Source organism: Rattus norvegicus, chromosome 11 (genome assembly GCF_036323735.1).
Source record: "Rattus norvegicus strain BN/NHsdMcwi chromosome 11, GRCr8, whole genome shotgun sequence".
Classification (NCBI taxonomy): domain Eukaryota; kingdom Metazoa; phylum Chordata; class Mammalia; order Rodentia; family Muridae; genus Rattus; species Rattus norvegicus.
In genome coordinates, this window is record NC_086029.1 from 54,637,875 (window position 1) to 54,662,360 (window position 24,486).

The window sequence follows — 24,486 nt, forward strand, 5'->3', positions numbered from 1 at the left end:
ATATCTTCAACAAAATCATAGAAGAAAACTTCCCTAACCTAAAAAAAGAGATACCCATAGGCATACAAGAAGCCTACAGAACTCCAAATAGATTGGACCAGAAAAGAAACACCTCCCGTCACATAATAGTCAAAACACCAAACGCACAAAATAAAGAAAGAATATTAAAAGCAGTAAGGGAAAAAGGTCAAGTAACATATAAAGGCAGACCTATCAGAATCACACCAGACTTTTCGCCAGAAACTATGAAGGCCAGAAGATCCTGGACTGATGTCATACAGACCCTAAGAGAACACAAATGCCAGCCCAGGTTACTGTATCCTGCAAAACTCTCAATTAACATAGATGGAGAAACCAAGATATTCCATGACAAAACCAAATTTATACAATATCTTTCTACAAATACAGCACTACAAAGGATAATAAATGGTAAAGCCCAACATAAGGAGGCAAGCTATACCCTAGAAGAAGCAAGAAACTAATCGTTTTGGCAACAAAACAAAGAGAAGAAAAGCACACAAACATAACCTCACATCCAAATATGAATAGGACAGGAAGCAACAATCACTATTCCTTAATATCTCTCAACATCAATGGCCTCAACTCCCCAATAAAGAGACATAGATTAACAAACTGGATACACAACGAGGACCCTGCATTCTGCTGCCTACAGGAAACACACCTCAGAGACAAAGACAGACACTACCTCAGAGTGAAAGGCTGGAAAACAACTTTCCAAGCAAATCGTCAGAAGAAGCAAACTGGAGTTGCTATTCTAATATCAGATAAAATCAATTTCCAACTAAAAGTCATCAAAAAAGATAAGGAAGGACACTTCATATTCATCAAACGAAAAATCCACCAAGATGAACTCTCAATCCTAAATATCTATGCCCCAAATACAAGGGCACCTACATATGTAAAAGAAACCTTACTAAAGCTCAAAACACACATTGCACCTCAAACAATCATAGTGAGAGATTTCAACACCCCACTCTCATCAATGGACAGATCATGGAAACAGAAATTAAACAGAGACGTAGACAGACTAAGAAAAGTCATGAGCCAAATGGACTTAACGGATATTTATAGAACATTCTATCCTAAAGCAAAAGGATATACCTTCTTCTCAGCTCCTCATGGTACTTTCTCCAAAATTGACCATATAATTGGTCAAAAAACGGGCCTCAAAAGGTACAGAAAGATAGAAATAATCCCATGCGTGCTATTGGACCACCACGGCCTAAAACTGGTCTTCAATAACAATAAGGGAAGAATGCCCACATATACGTGGAAATTGAACAATGCTCTACTCAATGATAACTTGGTCAAGGAAGAAATAAAGAAAGAAATTAAAAACTTATTAGAATTTAATGAAAATGAAGGTTCTTTGAGAAAATCAACAAGATAGATAAACCCTTAGCCAGACTAACGAGAGGACACAGAGAGTGTGTCCAAATTAATAAAATCAGAAATGAAAAGGGAGACATAACTACAGATTCAGAGGAAATTCAAAAAATCATCAGATCTTACTATAAAAGCCTATATTCAACAAAACTTGAAAATCTTCAGGAAATGGACAATTTCCTAGACAGATACCAGGTACCGAAGTTAAATCAGGAACAGATAAACCAGTTAAACAACCCAATAACTCCTAAGGAAATAGGAGCAGTCATTAAAGGTCTCCCAACCAAAAGGAGCCCAGGACCAGACGGGCTCAGTGTAGAGTTCTATCACACTTCATAGAAGTCCTCATACCAATATTATCCAAACTATTCCACAAAATTGAAACAGATGGAGCACTACCGAATTCCTTCTATGAAGCCACAATTACTCTTATACCTAAACCACACAAAGACCCAACAAAGAAAGAGAACTTCAGACCAATTTCCCTTATGAATATCGACACAAAAATACCCAATAAAATTCTGGCAAACCGAATCCAAGAGCACATCAAAACAATCATCCACCATGATCAAGTAGGCTTCATCCCAGGCATACAGGGATGGTTTAACATACGGAAAACCATTAACGTGATCCATTATATAAACAAACTGAAAGAACAAAATCACATGATCATTTCATTAGATGCTGAGAAAGCGACTGAAGCTCCCGGAAGGGGCGGCACAGGTCTTCCTGGTTGCTGCCGCCGCAGAGAGCCCTTGGGCAGCACCCCGCGAGCAAACTTGAGCCTCGGGACCACAGGTAAGACCAACTTGTCTGCTGCAAGAGAGCTGCCTGGTGAGATCGGGACACACAGAGGCAGAGTTCATCTAGGACCGGGCACGTCCTGTGTTTGCCGGAAGTCCCACGCCCACGGATCCCGGGCCCGCAGCAGCTCTCTGCTCCCAGACCCTGTGGGAAAGAGACCGCACCGCCTGATCAGGTGGGCACTCAGGAGGCTGCAGAGCGGAAGAGACCACCAAAACTGCTCACCTCTGCCCACATCCCTGGCCCAAGAGGAAACTGTATAAGGCCTCTGGGCTCCCGTGGGGGAGGGCCCAGGAGCGGCAGGACCCCTGCCTGAGACACCACCGGAACCTGAGGGAAACAGACCGGATAAACAGTTCTCTGAACCCAAATCCCGTGGGAGGGAGAGCTGAACCTTCAGAGAGGCAGACAAGCCTGGGAAACCAGAAGAGACTGCTCTCTGTACATACATCTGGGACGCCAGAGGAAAACACCAAAGGCCATCTGGAACCCTGGTGCACTGAAGCTCCTGGAAGGGGCGGCACAGGTCTTCCTGGTTGCTGCCGCCAGAGAGAGCCCTTGGGCAGCACCCCGCGAGCAAACTTGAGCCTCGGGACCACAGGTAAGACCAACTTGTCTGCTGCAAGAAAGCTGCCTGGTGAACTCAAGACACAGGCCCACAGGAACAGCTGAAGACCTGTAGAGAGGAAAAACTACACGCCCGAAAGCAGAACACTCTGTCCCCATAACTGACTGAAAGAGAGGAAAACAGGTCTACAGCACTCCTGACACACAGGCTTATAGGACAGCCTAGCCACTGTCAGAAATAGCAGAACAAAGTAACACTAGAGATAATCTGATGGCGAGAGGCAAGCGCAGGAACCCAAGCAACAGAAACCAAGACTACATGCCATCATCGGAGCCCAATTCTCCCACCAAAACAAACATGGAATATCCAAACACACCAGAAAAGCAAGATCTAGTTTCAAAATCATATTTGATCATGATGCTGGAGGACTTCAAGAAAGACATGAACACACGTAGGGAAACACAGGAAAACATTAATAAACAAGTAGAAGCCTACAGAGAGGAATCGCAAAAATCCCTGAAAGAATTCCAGGAAAACACAATCAAACAGTTGAAGGAATTAAAAATGGAAATAGAAGCAATCAAGAAAGAACACATGGAAACAACCCTGGATATAGAAAACCAAAAGAAGAGACAAGAGATAAAGGCCTCACCAACAGAATTCAAGAGATGGAAGAGAGAATCTCAGGAGCAGAAGATTCCATAGAAATCATTGACTCAACTGTCAAAGATAATGTAAAGCGGAAAAAGCTACTGGTCCAAAACATACAGGAAATCCAGGACTCAATGAGAAGATCAAACCTAAGGATAATAGGTATAGAAGAGAGTGAAGACTCCCAGCTCAAAGGACCAGTAAATATCTTCAACAAAATCATAGAAGAAAACTTCCCTAACCTAAAAAAGAGATACCCATAGGCATACAAGATGCCTACAGAACTCCAAATAGATTGGACCAGAAAAGAAACACCTCCCGTCACATAATAGTCAAAACACCAAATGCACAAAATAAAGAAAGAATATTAAAAGCAGTAAGGGAAAAAGGTCAAGTAACATATAAAGGCAGACCTATCAGAATCACACCAGACTTCTCGCCAGAAACTATGAAGGCCAGAAGATCCTGGACTGATGTCATACAGACCCTAAGAGAACACAAATGCCAGCCCAGGTTACTGTATCCTGCAAAACTCTCAATTAACATAGATGGAGAAACCAAGATATTTCATGACAAAACCAAATTTACACAATATCTTTCTACAAATCCAGAACTACAAAGGATAATAAATGGTAAAGCCCAACATAAGGAGGCAAGCTATACCCTAGAAGAAGCAAGAAACTAATCGTCTTGGCAACAAAACAAAGAGAAGAAAAGCACACAAACATAACCTCACATCCAAATATGAATAGGACAGGAAGCAACAATCACTATTCCTTAATATCTCTCAACATCAATGGCCTCAACTCCCCAATAAAGAGACATAGATTAACAAACTGGATACACAACGAGGACCCTGCATTCTGCTGCCTACAGGAAACACACCTCAGAGACAAAGACAGACACTACCTCAGAGTGAAAGGCTGGAAAACAACTTTCCAAGCAAATGGTCAGAAGAAGCAAGCTGGAGTAGCCATTCTAATATCAAATAAAATCAATTTTCAACTAAAAGTCATCAAAAAAAAGATAAGGTAGGACACTTCATATTCATCAAAGGAAAAATCCACCAAGATGAACTCTCAATCCTAAATATCTATGCCCCAAATACAAGGGCACCTACATACGTAAAAGAAACCTTACTAAAGCTCAAAACACACATTGCACCTCAAACAATAATAGTGGGAGATTTCAACACCCCACTCTCATCAATGGACAGATCATGGAAACAGAAATTAAACAGAGACATAGACAGACTAAGAGAAGTCATGAGCCAAATGGACTTAACGGATATTTATAGAACATTCTATCCTAAAGCAGAAGGATATACCTTCTTCTCAGCTCCTCATGGTACTTTCTCCAAAATTGACCATATAATTGGTCAAAAAACGGGCCTCAACAGGTACAGAAAGATAGAAATAATCCCATGCGTGCTATCGGACCACCACGGCCTAAAACTGGTCTTCAATAACAATAAGGGAAGAATGCCCACATATACGTGGAAATTGAACAATGCTCTACTCAATGATAACTTGGTCAAGGAAGAAATAAAGAAAGAAATTAAAAACTTATTAGAATTTAATGAAAATGAAGGTACAATATACCCAAACTTATGGCACACAATGAAAGCTGTGCTAAGAGGAAAACTCATAGCGCTGAGTGCCTGCAGAAAGAAACAGGAAAGAGCATATGTCAGCAGCTTGACAGCACACCTAAAAGCTCTAGAACAAAAAGAAGCAAATACACCCAGGAGGAGTAGAAGGCAGGAAATAATCAAACTCAGAGCTGAAATCAACCAAGTAGAAACAAAAAGGACCATAGAAAGAATCAACAGAACCAAAAGTTGGTTCTTTGAGAAAATCAACAAGATAGATAAACCCTTAGCCAGACTAACGAGAGTACACAGAGAGTGCGTCCAAATTAACAAAATCAAAATTGAAAAGGGAGACATAACTACAGATTCAGAGGAAATTCAAAAAATCATCAGATCTTACTATAAAAACCTATATTCAACAAAACTTGAAAATCTTCAGGAAATGGACAATTTCCTAGACAGATACCAGGTACCGAAGTTAAATCAGGAACAGATAAACCAGTTAAACAACCCCATAACTCCTAAGGAAATAGAAGCAGTCATTAAAGGTCTCCCAACCAAAAAGAGCCCAGGTTCAGACGGGTTTAGTGCAGAATTCTATCAAACCTTCATAGAAGACCTCATACCAATATTATCCAAACTATTCCACAAAATTGAAACAGATGGAGCCCTACCGAATTCCTTCTACGAAGCCACAATTACTCTTATACCTAAACCACACAAAGACACAACAAAGAAAGAGAACTTCAGACCAATTTCCCTTATGAATATCGACGCAAAAATACTCAATAAAATTCTGGCAAACCGAAACCAAGAGCACAACCAAACAATCATCCACCATGATCAAGTAGGCTTCATCCCAGGCATGCAGGGATGGTTTAATATACGGAAAACCATCAACGTGATCCATTATATAAACAAACCGAAAGAACAAAACCACATGATCATTTCATTAGATGCTGAGAAAGCATTTGACAAAATTCAACACCCCTTCATGATAAAAGTCCTGGAAAGAATAGGAATTCAAGGCCCATACCTAAACATAGTAAAAGCCATATACAGCAAACCAGTTGCTAACATTAAACTAAACGGAGAGAAACTTGAAGCAATCCCACTAAAATCAGGGACTAGACAAGGCTGCCCACTCTCTCCCTACTTATTCAATATAGTTCTTGAAGTTCTAGCCAGAGCAATCAGACAACAAAAGGAGATCAAGTGGATACATTTCGGAAAAAGAAGAAGTCAAAATATCACTATTTGCAGATGATATGATAGTATATTTAAGTGATCCCAAAAGTTCCACCAGAGAACTACTAAAGCTGATAAACAACTTCAGCAAAGTGGCTTGGTATAAAATTAACTCAAATAAATCAGTTGCCTTCCTCTATACAAAAGAGAAACAAGCCGTGAAAGAAATTAGGGAAACGACACCCTTCATAATAGACCCAAATAATATAAAGTACCTCGGTGTGACTTTAACCAAGCAAGTAAAAGATCTGTACAATAAGAACTTCAAGACACTGAGGAAAGAAATTGAAGAAGATCTCAGAAGATGGAAAGATCTCCCATGCTCATGGATTGGCAGGTTTAATATGGTAAAAATGGCCATTTTACCAAAAGCAATCTACAGATTCAATGCAATCCCCATCAAAATACCAATCCAATTCTTCAAAGAGTTAGACAGAACAATTTGCAAATTCATCTGGAATAACAAAAAACCCAGGATAGCTAAAGCTATCCTCAACAATAAAAGGACTTCAGGGGGAATCACTATCCCTGAACTCAAGCAGTATTACAGAGCAATAGTGATAAAAACTGCATGGTATTGGTACAGAGACAGACAGATAGACCAATGGAATAGAATTGAAGACCCAGAAATGAACCCACACACCTATGGTCACTTGATTTTTGACAAAGGAGCCAAAACCATCCAATGGAAAAAAGATAGCATTTTCAGCAAATGGTGCTGGTTCAACTGGAGGTCAACATGTAGAAGAATGCAGATCGATCCATGCTTATCACCCTGTACAAAGCTTAAGTCCAAGTGGATCAAGGACCTCCACATCAAAGCAGACACACTCAAACTAATAGAAGAAAAACTAGGGAAGCATCTGGAACACATGGGCACTGGAAAAAATTTCCTGAACAAAACACCAATGGCTTATGCTCTAAGATCAAGAATTGACAAATGGGATCTCATAAAACTGCAAAGGTTTTGTAAGGCAAAGGACACTGTGGTTAGGACATAACGGCAACCAACAGATTGGGAAAAGATCTTTACCAATCCTACAACAGATAGAGGCCTTATATCCAAAATATATAAAGAACTCAAGAAGTTAGACTGCAGGGAAACAAATAATCCTATTAAAAATGGGGTTCAGAGCTAAACAAAGAATTCACAGCTGAGGAATGCCGAATGGCGGAGAAACACCTAAAGAAATGTTCAACATCTTTAGTCATAAGGGAAATGCAAATCAAAACAACCCTGAGATTTCACCTCACACCAGTGCGATTGGCTAAGATCAAAAACTCAGGTGACAGCAGATGCTGGCAAGGATGTGGAGAAAGAGGAACACTCCTCCATTGTTGGTGGGATTGCAGACTGGTAAAACCATTCTGGAAATCAGTCTGGAGGTTCCTCAGAAAATTGGACATTGAACTGCCTGAGGATCCAGCTATACCTCTCTTGGGCATATACCCAAAAGATGCCTCAACATATAAAAAAGACACGTGCTCCACTATGTTCTGAGCAGCCTTATTTATAATAGCCAGAAAATGGAAAGAACCCAGATGCCCTTCAACAGAGGAATGGATACAGAAAATGTGGTACATCTACACAATGGAATATTACTCAGCTATCAAAAACAACGAGTTTATGAAATTCGTAGGCAAATGGCTGGAACTGGAAAATATCATCCTGAGTGAGCTAACCCAATCACAGAAAGACATACATGGTATGCACTCATTGATAAGTGGCTATTAGCCCAAATGCTTGAATTACCCTAGATCCCTAGAACAAACGAAACTCAAGACAAATGATGAAAATGTGAATGCTTCATTCCTTCTTTAATTGAGGAAAAAGAATACCCTTGGCAGGGAAGGGAGAGGCAAAGATTAAAACAGAGACTGAAGGAACACCCATTCAGAGCCTGCCCCACATGTGGCCCATACATATACAGCCACCCATATAGACAAGATGGATGAAGCAAAGAAGTGCAGACCGACAGGAGCCGGATATAGATCGCTCCTGAGATACACAGCCAGAATACAGCAAATACAGAGGCGAATGCCAGCAGCAAACCACTGAACTGAGAATAGGACCCCCGTTGAAGGAATCAGAGAAAGAACTGGAAGAGCTTGTAGGGGCTCGAGACCCCATATGTACAACAATGTCAAGCAACCAGAGCTTCCAGGGACTAAGCCACTACCTAAAGACTATACATGGACTGACCCAGGACTCTGACCTCATAGGTAGCAGTGAATATCCTAGTAAGAGCACCAGTGGAAGGGGAAGCCCTGGGTCCTGCTAAGACTGAACCCCCAGTGAACTAGCCTGTGGGGGGGGAGGGCGGCAATGGGGGGAGGGTTGCGAGGGAAACACCCATAAGGAAGGGGAGGGGGGAGGGGGGAGGGGGATGTTTGCCCGGAAACCGGGAAAGGGAATAACACTCGAAATGTATATAAGAAATACTCAAGTTAATAAAAAAAAAATACATAAGTACTTGCAAAATTTTTATATCATGATATTAAGATTAACTTAGCATTAACTTTATATGAAATGTCTTTATCTGATAAATCTTCCAATTTTTTGATTAGAAGTTACACCAAAAATTCTGGAAAAATATGCATTTGTACAAAGGCTCTTCTGCCTTGAATAGACCGCTTTGAATAGTGGGAACTGTGCATGAACTTCCTGGGGAATGCATCTACTTTCTGTGGACATGCATAGATTTGTTGTGTCCCGTGTTAAGTGTAACTGTCCAATCAAGTTGGAAAAATAATCATATTGACTGTCATACAAAACGGAAAATTGTCCCACGCGCGACTTTCTGCCGGCAAGAAGCACGCGAGATATAGAAATTCTTGCTATGAGTGATACTTTATTCCTATCTCATGGAGAAGCCCCGCGCAACGGCCAGGCACGCCTTTTTAACCCTCGCGCACGCATCCACACCTGATTGGTTGCTTACTCATGATCTCATCAGGCACGCCCCGGAATGCCAAAGACCTGGCAGGAAGGCACTCTTGCACATGCACACAGTTAACTTCCTGAGATGGGGGCCAGCTGGCGCAGCGAAGGCTGGCGCCATCTTGACTGACTTGGCCTTCCACGTGGGGCGCAGTGGAAGCCAGCGCCATCTAGTGGTGGCGCATGTTATTGCGGCCCTCTACAGAAAATTAATTCCACCCCAGGAAAATACAAACTGAACAATATTAAAATATTGGTTTCTTTCAGGTTTTGGTCTTTTCCCAATATCCCTGCAGTTTTATTGGAATATTTTTGTTATCAGTCTTTATTTACAAGAATATATTCAATCTGGGCTTTACTAACTGGTTAAAACGAATAAAACACACAAACAGTGACACACTACACAAAATCAACATGTTCAGTTTGGGGAGAATGCATTTCCATGTGATTTGTGAGTAACTCCAAATTATCCTGGTGATGAGTTAATGTTCACCGTGCATTTCACATTTAGCCTTTGTGCTTTGTCAGCACTGTGTGCACATCAGGCACCATGCTGGGATGAAGCTCTGTCGCACGGTAAGTTGGACTATACACACATGTTATTGAACTATTTTTATGGCAATCTGGAGTATATCAAACAATTCCAGAGCGTCAGGATTTTCTGAAGAAAATTCTACAGCCCAAACCGATAGCTGCTTTTAAAAGCAATACCCTATGCCATGTTACATTGTTATAAGGTATACATTTCTTCTGGGTTTTAGAATGAAGGCATAAAACACCTGATTCCCAACCTTATAAACAACATATGTGAAAAAGTTAAATTAATTATAAAGTCCTAAAATGGAAGGTTTTGTAAAGTTCATTTGAGTTTAGTGAAAAGTTTTTTAATTATCATATGTAAGAAATAGCTCTCTTGGTGCTGAGATTGACTGGTTCAATGTGACAAGACCAAAGGAACCTTTCTACTTGAATTGGAAACAACCTTGCACTCTTTCAAATGTTGAATGGATAATAAAAATATTGTACATATACACGATGGAGCTCTATCCAGTTTTAGAGACATTGAGATCAGGAAAATTTGCAGGAAAAGGAATAAAACTGGAAAATATTATGAGTGAGGCAACACAGACCCAAATATATTTTTCTCTCTTTGTGGATCTTAGTTTGGATGCTTTAGATTTGAGTATGTAGCCTGATGCCTGCAGAAGCCAGGAAAGTAGGGATAATAAGAAAACCCAGCTTTTATGAGAGGGAAAATAGGAAATACTAGTGTGAGATTTCTAACTATGGAGAGAAGATGGAATTTAATACAGAGATGGGGGAGAAAAGAGAGATAAGTAATCCTTAGGACAGCCAGCAAAGAACTCAAGAAGTTAGACATCAGAGAATCAAATAGCCCTATTAAAAATGGGATACAGAGCTAAATAAAGAATTCTTAGCTGAGGAATATCAAATGGCTTCGAAGTACCTAAAGAAATGTTCAACATCCTTAGTCATCAGGGAAATGCAAATCAAAACAACACTTAGTTTCCACCTCACATCAATGGCTAAGATCAAAAACTTAGGTGACAACAGATGCTGGAGAAAGAGGAACACTCCTCCATTGTTGGTGGGGTTGGAAGCTGATAAAATCACTCTGGAATTCAGTTTCAAGGTTCCTCAGAAAATTGGACATGGTACCACCTGAGGACCCAGTTATACCACTCCTGGGCACACTCCTGGGTATATACCCAAATGATGCCCCTACATACAACAAGGACATATAATGCACTATGTTCATAGCAGCTGTATTTGTAATATCAAGAAGCTGGAAAGAAAGCAGATGTCCTTCTACAGAGAAATGGATACAGAAAATGTGTTACATCTACACAATAGAGTACTATTCAGCTATTAAAAACAATGACTTCATGAAATTCACAGAGAAATGGATTGAACTAGAAACTATCATCCTGAGTGAAGTAACACAATCACAAAAACAAACAAACAGAAAGAAACAGAAAAAAGCCCACAAATGACATGCAGACACTGATAAGTGGATATTAGCCCAAAAGAGAAAGGATTGAAGGAGCTGAAGGGGCCTGCAACCCCATAAGAACAACAGTACCCACCAACCAGAGCTCCCAAGGACTAAACCACCATCCAAAGACTATACATGGACAGACCCATGGCTCTAGCTGCATATGTAGCAGAGGATGGCCTTGTTAGACACCAATGAGAGAAGAAGCCTTTGGTATTGCCAAAACTTCTGCAAGAGCAATAAGTTCTCTTAACAACTGAGCCCATTTGTATGATTTTAGGGATAGAAAAAGACATTTTGATGACATAGATTTAAAATGGGAATTTGAATTAAAATATATTATAGCATATATAGGAAAAGCAAGACATGTATTTTTACATATAAATTATGAAAAATGCATTGGGGACAACTGTAACACATCAGCAGTACACATTATATAATATATGTGAGGCAGAGAAGTAAAGTCTCATTCTGCCAATCAAAAGCATTTTGACTACATAACATCATTAGTTACGTTTTTCATTTTTAATTAAGCCCATTAATGTATCTGTAGTCTTTTCTTCACAGAAAGTTATACATTTTAAGTATGAAGAATGATGTATGTTCTGGGTGGTGATGATATGTGAATTTTATGAATGTCGTACTTGTGAAAACTGGATGACTCTGTTACAAGAATCACTGTAATGAGAGAGTAATGTTTATGTGTAGGCAGTAAAAACTATAACAATGATTCTGAGATGAATTATGATGGCAGAAAAATCTCCATATAAAAATGCAAACTAAGATGCATTGGACATTATTGAAACAACAGAGTTAAGCTTACAGTATGACGTGAATGGCTTATGACTTGTGTATTTGGTAGCTCTTTTTCTGGACTCAGAACACTGGAAGAACATTGGATTTGGAGGGAAAATATGGAAAGATATTTGTCAGATTTGGACATGTGTTCTCTAAGGTATCTTTGGGACTTCCAGATTAATAACAAGTTAATTAGGTAGCTGTGACTAGGAGGAGTGAAAATAAACTCATTGTAAGTTTTGCTTGGTGATTTTTGTAAAACCATTTCCCCTGTGAACTCTGATGACACAGTGCATTTTTATTGTAACTAGTTATGTGCACGATTTGAAGATTTGTTCTCAATGCCCATTGGAACAAGTTTTGACTTTATTCTGCTGGGAATGGCTGGGGAACTTGAGAGAATTCGAAGATGATTTAAAGAATCAGTTTGCAGTAGAAGAAAAGATGCTAAATTTTTTCATTTTGGAGTTTCTAGGGGGAACTGGCTTACAGATACCATTTCCCTCCATATATTTTATACAAGTTCCAGAAAGTGTGTACATTTCCAGTTTCCAAGTATTTTACAGGAATTGGGTGAGAAAGCAGAGTTCCAGATTATTGTTTGTTTACCTTTGTAATTTGTAAATGTACAAAATGATTTTCATAAATTAAAATGTTACAGAAGATTTTGTAAAAATCACCAACTGCTAAGGGGATAGGACAGGCACAGATGAATGACAGTCTGAAAATATATATTTCAATTATTCAATATATTTCATTGTTAACACCATTATTGAGATGGTTTCCACTGATTCGCAAAACAACAGCAAAAATTGAATAATGACATGAAAATTCAAGTTATTAAGAGAAAAGTTTTCTTAATTAAGACATGGTTATCTTGCAAATCTCATGTATTTGTAATTTTTATGAATGATAAACTCAGTCTTATGACATCTGTGGTTGAGAGACATAAAATTTCTTCAAGTTTATAGAATCACAAGAACAGAACTAAAGGAACAAAAGCAACCACCACAAGTTTGGCTTGTCTCCTAGTATATTACATAGCATCTAAGCTGCATAATTATTACTGTATTATTTAACTATTAAGTTAAAAGTTATTAATTCTAAGATCAATTATACATTACAATATATGAAGTCACTTGGAATAGTCATATCTGGCCAAATATCTTAGGAATTGGAATTTGTATCATATATTTTTGTCTCCTGGAATGATTACGATGCTATACTTAAAAGTAAAAAATTCTCAAAAGTTTCATTATTTATTTTTTTGTCAGATAGAATCACAGCTCAAAATTATTTCTTATCCTGATATTCAATTCTGAGAATTAAACTTCTATTTATTTAAAAATTATGTAAGAGAAAATCTCTGGACCTTTTAGCTCACATAAATATTTTCATATTTGAAAATATATGACAATATTTGTGCTTTTATTTATTCATTTTATTTAAATTTTTCATATAAAAATTTAATGCTCATTTCCCCAATGTAGGGGAATGCCAGGATGTTGAGGTGGGACTGGTTGGTGGGAGTGGGAGCATCTTCATAGAAGAAGGGAGAGGGGAGGAGGTATGGGAGAGGGGGAAAGGGAATAACATTTGAAATGTCAATACATAAAATATCCAAGAAAAATAAAATTAAAATTGAAGTTCTTTCCAAAACTCCAAAATATAAAAGATATCATCTCATTCACATAATTTTTGAAAATATAAATTTTATATTTTAAGCAGATGCACACAGAGGAAATCTTAATAACATTATTAAACTTGTAAGATTTTCAAAAACATTCTTTGTGATCCCTATGTATATAATTATAGGTAAGTTTGCAATATTACAAATATATGTATTACCAATGCTGAAAATTTTCTTACCTATAAAATGTAAAGACCTAGGACAATTTCCCTGGAGGTTATTTCTGTATTTTATTTAATTTAATGCACAAAATTTTAAATTATACTTCTTAATTTTTACATTACAAAAAATATCCTACTACGTAAGATTACTATCTTGTCTGGCCTTAGTAGGAGGGGAGGCACTTGGCCCTGTGGAGGCTCGATGCCCTGGAGAAGGGGGATGTGATAGGGGTGAGGTGGGAGTGGGTGGGTGGGGTGGAGAGCACCTTCTTAGAGGTGAGGGGAGGGGGTGAGGGGAGGGGGTATGGGGTGGGGTGCTTATGGAGGGAGGTCTTAGAAGGGGACAACATTTGAAATGTAAATAAATACAATAATTTTGGAAAGAACAGCCTCAGGACTTTGCTGTTCTCAAGTCTTATTAATATGTTTCAAGACATTTTTCACACACCCCTTAATATATACATATTGAGTGAGCATGTACACAGATACAATTTTGTGTACCATTATTTACATGAGTTTGTCCTTACAAAATTCTAGTTGACTTATCCTTCTCTTTGTTGCCTATTTCCCTCAGCCAAGCCTCTACTCTTATGCCATAAAAATCAGAATTATTAATTTTATATTTATCCACATTTTTAATATGAAAATAACCTATTAACAAATGAATATTTAAAATTATAGCTTATTTGGCTACAGAATTGTCATAGTTATTTTTATTTCTGTATATTTGGTCTTCTTCGATAGTATACATTGTGATAATACAATTGATGATAATTCTTTCTTGTGATTGTTGTTTCTTGTGGTTGTGTCATGTCAGCACTATGACATATCCCACCTGTTTCTATTCATTGCACCTTGACCAGAAATGAATTGTATATTTTTTGTATATTTGTTTTTATCCAGTGTTGCTTATATTTCTATGGTATAACTAAAAGAACAGTAGGATGACTAATAAATGTATGTAATTCAAATAAATTGGATTCTGTTAGGTTGATTTCTCAAAGGCAGTTGCAATTAGGATTCTACAAGTGATACAGGAAAGCATCAATTTCCTCACCTTAGTTATCAGTGAGCACTTTGATGCATTTTAATTTATGCTAGTCACATACATGATTGGGGGTGTGTTTGTGTGTGTTGTGTTCTTTATTTTCATTTAGGAATATGCAATGTATGTAACAAGAATTGATTTCTATATATTTCCAGATGACAATGACAACATCACCTACCACATCAATCATTCTTTCCTACAGGATAAACACATGCGTTTATTTTTAAATCTGTCTTTACTTAGAATCTGACATCTGTTCTAGTGCACAACCCTCTTCCTTATTATACAGTGTCTTAGTATCTTGATTATTACATCTTTGAACTCTAGTTCAATATCACTTAAGACACATTCCACTAATCTTACTGTTTGTACTTTTGGTGTAGCAATCTGTTTTATTCACATGAGTTTTAACAAGTTGTTCAGTTCTAAACACTGCAAACACAAACTTCATTTGTAGTGTTTAAAAGGATTTCCACTAAACATACATATTACTTTAGGTGTATTATTGTTTGTTTTTTAATTAGGTGAAAGTTTCAATGCATAGTAGACAAATTCCGAATTTTAAAGTCTGGCATGAGAACCATCCATTTGGGATAGTGACAGTGATTTCAACAATTTTATAATTTTTCTGGAACTCTGTCTTTATTGATTCTTTCATTTTAGTGATTGTCCAGCTCAGACATGGCTGAAGAAAACCGCACTCTGGTCACTGAGTTTATCCTCACAGGACTCACAGAGCATCCCGCACTGAAGGTTGCCCTGTTCCTACTGTTCCTTGTCATCTACCTCATCACCATGGTGGGAAATCTCGGACTGATTGCTCTCATCTGGAAGGACTCTCACCTCCACACCCCCATGTACTTATTCCTCAGCAGCTTGGCTTTTGCTGACTCATGCACTACATCCTCTGTGACTCCCAAAATGCTTGTCAACTTTTTATCTGAAAACCATGAGATATCCCCGTTTGAGTGCTTTGCTCAGTTTTATTTTATGGGTTCCAGTGCAACCACAGAATGCTTTCTCCTATCAGTGATGGCCTACGACCGCTATGTGGCCATATGTAACCCTTTGCTCTATCCAGTGTTGATGTCTAACAGACTCTGTATTCACTTTATAGCTGTGACATACTTACTTGGTGTTCTGCACTTGGCAATTCATGTGGGTTTGCTATTTAGACTGACTTTCTGCAGATCCAACATTATACAATATTATTACTGTGAAATTTTACAACTTTTCAACATTTCTTGCATTGATCCAACTATTAACATGTTTGTGCTTTTAATCTTTTCAATTTCTATACAAGCCTTCACCTTTGTAACCATCTTGGTTTCATACATCCATGTCCTCTTTGCCATCCTGAGAAAGAAGTCTGAGAAGGGCAGAAGCAAAGCCTTCTCCACATGCAGTGCCCACCTGCTTTCTGTCTCTTTGTTCTATGGAACTCTTTTTCTCATTTATGTTTGTCCTGGGTCTGGACCAGTGGGAGACAAAGAGAAAATGCTTTCTTTATTTTATACAGTAATAATCCCCCTTCTCAACCCATTTGTTTACAGTCTGAGGAACAAAGAGGTTATATGTGCTTTTAGAAGAGTAATGAATAACTGATCATTGTATAATTTTTTAGACAAGTCTCCCTCATAATTCTATAAAAAATAAGATGTAACATTAACAGAAAAAATAGGTCCTATGAAATGATAAGAACTTTGTCATTATACTGCAGGGTCAGTATCCTCTTGCTGGGGATGTCCAGCTTTGACTTTTATGTCTGATGCCCTAGTGATTCCTTTCATATGGCTTCATTGAAGTTCTGGTAGTGCAGTTCATGAACACCTCTTCTAGAAACAATATCCTCTATGTTTTTGGAAGATTTGGCTTTTTAAATTAACCATTTTCTTTGGTTCTTCCAAATTTACAAATGTGAATTTGCAACTTTCTTGTGGCATCCTGACCACACTTGCTGGAACATGTCTCTGATCATTGCTAACAAATGTGTTAGCCATGTGCAGTAGCGACTAGTTTACCCCTCAGGACCTAGAAGTAAACAAGGTTTTCAACCCTTTACCTCACTAAACAACATTGATAGATTGATAAAAATAGTTTCATGGTGGAATGCGTTCTTGAGAAGACATGTACTATTGGATAACAGGGAAAAAGAAAAATGGAATTGAATTATAAAAAAAATTATTGATAGAAGAAAAATTGAATAATTCAGCTATAAAATTTGACATATCTTTTGTATAGAGCCCAGAACCCTATTTTTATCAAGATTTCTGAATATATATTCAATAATTATAAAATTTAGTGCAGACAAAAGTAATCCCATAGAGCTGCCTGAAATGACATGATTGTCTCTATCAATTTTAGTAAGAGTTGGCAAGTGAATTTTAAGAGCTCATTAGAGACTTGGCACCTAAAACTGTAGAACTGAAAAGCTATTGACAGATAATTATTGTGCATTCAAATTAGATGTAAATTAATTGATAATACATTGTCATAACTGTATATTTTAATTTATCTGAGTGCTTTTTGTAGAAATCTTTGATTCATTCTTTAAAAACAACCAATTATATTCTTCCACCAAATTTATTTGTGAAAAATAATCATATCAAAAGAATTAACATTAAGTAATTAGATAGCTAACAGGTATTTTCAGTCTACTCTTTTGAAGCAGGTTCCTTTTGCCATGTCAGTGGTTCCAACAAAACTGATTGTGTCTTATAAAGATATAGCTAAGTGTTGTCTTTTAAAGACATAGGTATATGATTTTTTTTGTAACTTAACCCAGTTGAATATGCACATTATTGGAAAAAGTCACCATGTGCATCTCACCCTAAAATAAATAGGCATAGTTTCTCTGTGACAAAGGTTCTTTTAAAATCACCCCAGGTAGCTAAATTTATTCTTGTCTTAAATTTATTTGTAGCAGGACATGGCAGCACATGACACCCTGGAGGCAGAGGGGACAGATCCTGATGTCAAGACCAGCTTCATCTACAGAGTGAATTCCAGGCTAGCCAGGTATACATAGAGAAACTATGTCTTGAAAAATGAAAACAAACAAAACAAAAACGAACAAACAAACAAAACAAGCAAGCAAGCAAACAAGCAAAAGACCCCATCTAAACAAGAAAATCAAATCAAAACCAAAACTAAAACCAAAAATATTTGTATTTGTAGGAAATTTCAATAATGTCGAAAATCTTTTTGCAAACACTGTAATTTATTTCCTTCCCTTTAAAAAAGTCCTCTTGCTAATGTAACACATTGCTGATGTGTTACAGTTGTCCTCAATGCATTTTTCACAGTTTATATGTAAAAATACATGTCTTTCTTTTCCTTTACATGCTATAATATATTTTAATCCAAATTCCCATTTTAAATCTGTGTCATCAAAATGTCTTTTTATATCCCTAAAATCATACAAATGGACTCGGTTGTTAAGAGTACCTGTAGCTCTTGTAGAAGATGTAAGTTCAGTTCTCAGCATCCACTTCACAGCTCACATCTTCGAACTCTTGTTTCTGGACGATCACATGCTGTCTTCAGATTCACATCAGCACCAAAACTTTCCCATGGTGCACATATATTCATGCAGACCCAAAAGACAATCCTTTTAAAATTTACAAACATTATATAATTATGTCAAAATATTTTTTATTTTCAACTTTTCATTCAGCTGTTATTATCCACTATAGTCCTCTTTAACAAAAATACTCAGATATCATATTACTTCATAGACAAATGCTTACTCATTCATCTGTAATTTTGCCTTGACTTGTGGTTGGGCTCTTTAATATGACAAATTGATGGAGTTATCAATAAAAATTTGTTGATAATTTCAACCCCTACTATAGACAGTATAGACACAAGAGCTAAAACAGCATTCAGTGAATTAATTATATTGTGTGGTTTATTGTAAACAGATTGGGGAACTATCTAACATGAATGAAACAAATTCTCTAGGATGATATTCTGAATATGAAAAATAAATATTACAGAAAGATAATACAATATGTATGTCCTTGTGTAGTCTCACACATAGTGAATGGGTATAGGCCCACTGGCTGTCTACCCCTGCCCAGCAAGAGCTTGAGAACATCCATTCCTGTTGTTTGCTTTAAACCCCAAGTTTGGCTTGGCTGTTAATTTATTTTTTATTGGATTTTTTATTTACATTTCAAATGTTATCCCCTTTCCAGTTTCTTGTCAATAAACCCCCTTTCCCATTCCCCCGCCTTGTAGGAGGGTGCCCCCTACAACTTAGCACCCCTTCCTGCCTCCCTACCCTGGCATTCCCCTACAATGGGAGGTCCAGCTTTTTTGGACCAAGGACTTCTCCTTCCAATGGCGCTCAACAAGGCCACTCTCTGCTACATATGCAGCTGGAGGCATGGGTCTGTCCATATGTTCTCCCTGGGTGGTGGTTTAGTCCCTGGGAGCTCTGGGTGGTTGTTATAGTTGTTCTGGTGGGGTTGCAAACCTCATTAGCTCCTTCAATCCTTTCTCTAACTCTTCGAATGAGAACAGCGTTCTCAGTTCAGTTCTTAGTTCAATGGTTGGCTGCGAGCATCTGCCTCGGTATTTGTCATGCTCTGGCAGAGCCTTTCAGGAATCAGTTACATCAGGTTCCTGTCAGCATGCACTTCTTGGCATCAGCAATGTTGTCTGGGTTTGGTGGCTTGTATGCATATGGGCTGGTTCCCCAGGTGGGGCAGTCTATGGATGGCCTTTCCTTCAGTCTTTGCTCCAAGCTTTATCTCCGTATTTCCTTCTGTGAATATTTTTCTTCCCCATTCTAGAAAGGAATGAAGCATTCACACTTTGATGGTCCTTCTTCTTGAGCTTCATGTGGTAGGTGGATTGTATCTTGGGTAATTGTAGCTTTGGGGCTGAATGCATACCATGTATGTTTTTGTGTGTGGGGAGAAGTGGGGGTGGGGTGGGTGGGTTGGTGGATGGGTGTTTGTGATTGAGTTACCTCACTCAGGATGATATTTTCTAGTTCCATTCATTTGCCTATGAATTTCATGAAGTCATTGTTTTTGATAGCTGAGGAATATTCCATTGTGTAGATGTACCACATTCTCTGTATCCATTCCTCTGTTGAAGGGTATCTGGGCTCTTTCCAGCTTCTGGCTGTTATAAATAAGGCTGCTATGAACATAGTGGAACATATTTCTTTGTTGTATTTTGGAACATTTTTGGGTATATGCTCAGGAGTGGTATAACTGGATCCTCAGATAGTACTATGTCCAATTTTCTGAGGACCCTCCAGACTGATTCCCAGAGTGTTTGTACCAGCTTGCAATCCCACCAAAAGTGGAGGAGTTTTCCTCTTTCTCCACATCCTGGCCAGCATCTATTGGCCACTTAGCTTTTGATCTTAGCCATTGTCTCTGGTGTGAGGTGTAATCTCAAGGTTGTTTTGATTTGCATTTCCCTCATTACTAAGGTTGTTGAACATTTTCTTTTAGGTACTTCTCAGCCATTTGATATTTCATAGCTGAGAATTGTTTGTTTAGCTCTGTACCCCATTTTTAGTAGGGTGATTTGATTCTCTGGTGTCTACCTTCTTGAGTTCTTTGTTAGCTGTTTTTTAACTTTAAATATATTTTTTGAAAATGTCACACTCGAGCAATAAATATATTTACATCATTCCATCTCTTAACTTTCTCCCCTCCAACTCCTCCTTGAAACAACTTAAAGGGAGGTTTCAGATGTCTGGGATGGATGTTTTTGTTAGATTCTCATTGGGACCATTCGAGACATCCAATTAAATTGAATTACACTACATTTAATTTTTCCTCATGACTTTTTGAAATACCCCAAGGATTACTTATCTCTCTGTTCTCCCCCCATTTCTCTATTAACTTCCATCTTCTCTCCATAGTTAGAATTCTCACCCTAGTATTTTCTATTTTCCCCTCATAAAACTTGTGTTTTATTATTACCCCTATTATTCTAGGATTCTTCTTCTCTCCCTCTTTCACATGTTCTCCTTCTACTTTCCTGGCTTCTGCAGCAATTAGGTTATATGCTCAAACTGAAAGCCTCCAACTAAGAACCACAAAGAGAGAAAATTACTTTTAGGTCTGTGTTGACTCAGTTAAATATTTTCCAGTTTTATTACTTTTCCTGCAAATTTTCATGATCTCAATGTTCTCTAAAACTGAATAGAACTTTATTGTGCATATGTACCAAATTTTTATTATCCATCTAACATTTGAAAGACTGCAAGGTTGTTTCCAACTCAAGTAGAAGGGGATTAGATTCCTTTGGCCTTGCCACTTTCAACCAATCAATCTCAGCACCAAGAGAGCTCTTTCTTACATATAACATTTTAAAGAATCTTCACTAATCTCAAATGGACTTTACAAAACCTCCCATTTTAGGACTGTCCAATTGATCTAACTTTTTCACATATGTTGTTTATAAGGTAGGGAATCAGGTGTTTTATGTCTTCATCCTAAAATGCAGAAGAAATGCCAGATGTATACCTTATAACCATGTGACATGGCATAGGGTATTGCTTTTAAAAGAAGCTATAGCTTTTAGGGCTGAAGAATTTTCTTCAGAAAACCCTGAAGTTCTGGGAGTGTTTGATATATTCCTGATTGTCATAAAAAAATAGTTCAAGAAAATGTGTGATATAGTCCAACTTATCGTGCGACAGAGCTTCATCCCAGCATGGTGCCTGACGTGTACACAGTGCTGACAAAGCACAAAGGCTAAATGTGAAATGCACAGTGAACATTCACTCACCACCAGGATAATTTGGAGTTACTCACAAATCACGTGGAAATGCATTCTCCCCAAACTCAAGATGTTGTTTTTGTGTAGTGTGTCACTAAGTTTTGTGTGTTTTATTTGTTTTAACCAAATAGTAAAGCCCAGATTGAATATCTTCTTGTAAATAAAAACCTATAACTTAAAAATATTCTAATAAAGCTGTAGGAGAATTGGGGAAGTATTGGGGGAAAATATGGTACATATACACAATGGAGTTCTATTCAGCATAAGAAAACATTGAGGTCTCTGCACCCAAATCCCGTGGGAGGGAGAGCTGAACCTTCAGAGAGGCAGACAAGCCTGGGAAACCAGAAGAGACTGCTCCCTGCACACACATCTCGGACGCCAGAGGAAAAAGCCAAAGACCATCTGGAACCCTGGTGCACTGAAGCTCCCGGAAGGGGCGGCACAGGTCTTCCTGGTTGCTGCCGCTGCAGAGAGCCCGTGGGCAGCACCCCACGAGCGAACCTGAGCCTCGGGACCACAGGTAAGACCAAATTTTCTGCTGCAAGAAAGCTGCCTGGTGAGCTTGGGACACAGGAAAGCAGAATTTCTCTAGGACCGGGCACGTTCTGTGTTTACCAGAAGTCCCACACCCGCGGATCCCCGGCCCGCAGCAGCTCTCTGCTCCCAGACCTGGTGAGAGAGAGACCCAACCGCCTGGTCAGGTGGGCACTCCTGAGGCTGCAGAGCAGAAGAGACCACCAACTCTGCTCACCCCTGCCCACATCCCTGGCCCAAGAGGAAACTGTATAAGGCCTCTGGGCTCCCGTGGGGAAGGGCCCAGGAGCGGCAGGACCCCTGTGCCTGAGACACCGCCGGAACCTGAAAGAAACAGACCGGATAAACAGTTCTCTGCACCCAAATCCCGTGGGAGGGAGAGCTAAACCTTCAGAGAGGAGGCAGACAAGCCTGGGAAACCAGAAGTGACTGCTCCCTGCACACACATCTCGGACGCCAGAAGAAAAAGCCAAAGACCATCTGGAACCCTGGTGCACTGAAGCTCCCGGAAGGGGCGGCACAGGTCTTCCTGGTTGCTGCCGCTGCAGAGAGCCCGTGGGCAGCACCCCACGAGCGAACCTGAGCCTCGGGACCACAGGTAAGACCAAATTTTCTGCTGCAAGAAAGCTGCCTGATGAACTCAAGACACAGGCCCACAGGAACAGCTGAAGACCTGTAGAGAGGAAAAACTACACGCCAGAAAGCAGAACACTCTGTCCCCATAACTGACTGAAAGAGAGGAAAACAGGTCTACAGCACTCCTGTCACACAGGCTTATAGGACAGTCTAGCCACTGTCAGAAATAGCAGAACAAAGTAACACTAGAGATAATCTGATGGCGAGAGGCAAGCGCAGGAACCCAAGCAACAGAAACCAAGACTACATGCCATCATCAGAGCCCAATTCTCCCACCAAAACAAACATGGAATATCCAAACACACCAGAAAAGCAAGATCTAGTTTCAAAATCATATTTGATCATGATGCTGGAGGACTTCAAGAAAGACATGAACACACTTAGGGAAGCACAGGAAAACATTAATAAACAAGTAAAAGCCTACAGAGAGGAATCACAAAAATCCCTGAAAGAATTCCAGGAAAACACAATCAAACAGTTGAAGGAATTAAAAATGGAAATAGAAGCAATCAAGAAAGAACACATGGAAACAACCCTGGATATAGAAAACCAAAAGAAGAGACAAGGAGCTGTAGATACAAGCCTCACCAACAGAATTCAAGAGATGGAAGAGAGAATCTCAGGAGCAGAAGATTCCATAGAAATCATTGACTCAACTGTCAAAGATAATGTAAAGCGGAAAAAGCTACTGGTCCAAAACATACAGGAAATCCAGGACTCAATGAGAAGATCAAACCTAAGGATAATAGGTATAGAAGAGAGTGAAGACTCCCAGCTCAAAGGACCAGTAAATATCTTCAACAAAATCATAGAAGAAAACTTCCCTAACCTAAAAAAAGAGATACCCATAGACATACAAGAAGCCTACAGAACTCCAAATAGATTGGACGAGAAAAGAAACACCTCCCGTCACATAATTGTCAAAACACCAAACGCACAAAATAAAGAAAGAATATTAAAAGCAGTAAGGGAAAAAGGTCAAGTAACATATAAAGGGAGACCTATCAGAATCACACCAGACTTCTCGCCAGAAACTATGAAGGCCAGAAGATCCTGGACTGAGGTCATACAGACCCTAAGAGAACACAAATGCCAGCCCAGGTTACTGTATCCAGCAAAACTCTCAATTAACATTGATGGAGAAACCAAGATATTCCATGACAAAACCAAATTTACACAATATCTTTCTACAAATCCAGCACTACAAAGGATAATAAATGGTAAAGCCCAACATAAGGAGGCAAACTATACCCTAGAAGAAGCAAGAAACTAATCGTCTTGACAACAAAACAAAGAGAATGAAAGCACACAAACATAACCTCACATCCAAATATGAATATAAAGGGAAGCAATAATCACTATTCCTTAATATCTCTCAATATCAATGGCCTCAACTCCCCAATAAAAAGACATAGATTAACAAACTGGATACGCAATGAGGACCCTGCATTCTGCTGCCTACAGGAAACACACCTCAGAGACAAAGACAGACAGTACCTCAGAGTGAAAGGCTGGAAAACAACTTTCCAAGCAAATGGTCAGAAGAAGCAAGCTGGAGTAGCCATTCTAATATCAAATAAAATCAATTTCCAACTAAAAGTCATCAAAAAAGATAAGGAAGGACACTTCATATTCA

The 24,486-nt window shown here is 38.8% G+C and overlaps 1 protein-coding gene across 2 annotated transcripts; it reads left to right on the plus strand.

Annotated features, from left to right (window-relative positions):
• Positions 1 to 15,605: 15,605 nt before the first annotated feature.
• Or5ac19 (olfactory receptor family 5 subfamily AC member 19) lies at positions 15,606 to 23,800 on the plus strand. 2 transcript variants are annotated; one of them, XM_063270669.1, is made up of 3 exons: positions 15,606 to 16,493; positions 21,939 to 21,955; positions 23,639 to 23,800. In XM_063270669.1, the coding sequence occupies exons 1-3, from the start codon at positions 15,606 to 15,608 to the stop codon at positions 23,676 to 23,678; spliced, it is 945 nt and encodes a 314-aa protein (XP_063126739.1). In that variant the 3' UTR covers positions 23,679 to 23,800. The 2 variants fall into 2 exon arrangements, with proteins under 2 accessions (XP_063126739.1, NP_001000530.1); NM_001000530.1 differs by lacking the exons at positions 21,939 to 21,955; positions 23,639 to 23,800 and having other exon boundaries at positions 15,606 to 16,529.
• Positions 23,801 to 24,486: the final 686 nt, after the last annotated feature.

Bases quoted from the DNA above. Each gene is read 5' to 3' on its own strand.
- Or5ac19 (XM_063270669.1), top strand. From the start codon at position 15,606: ATGGCTGAAGAAAACCGCACTCTGGTCACTGAGTTTATCCTCACAGGA.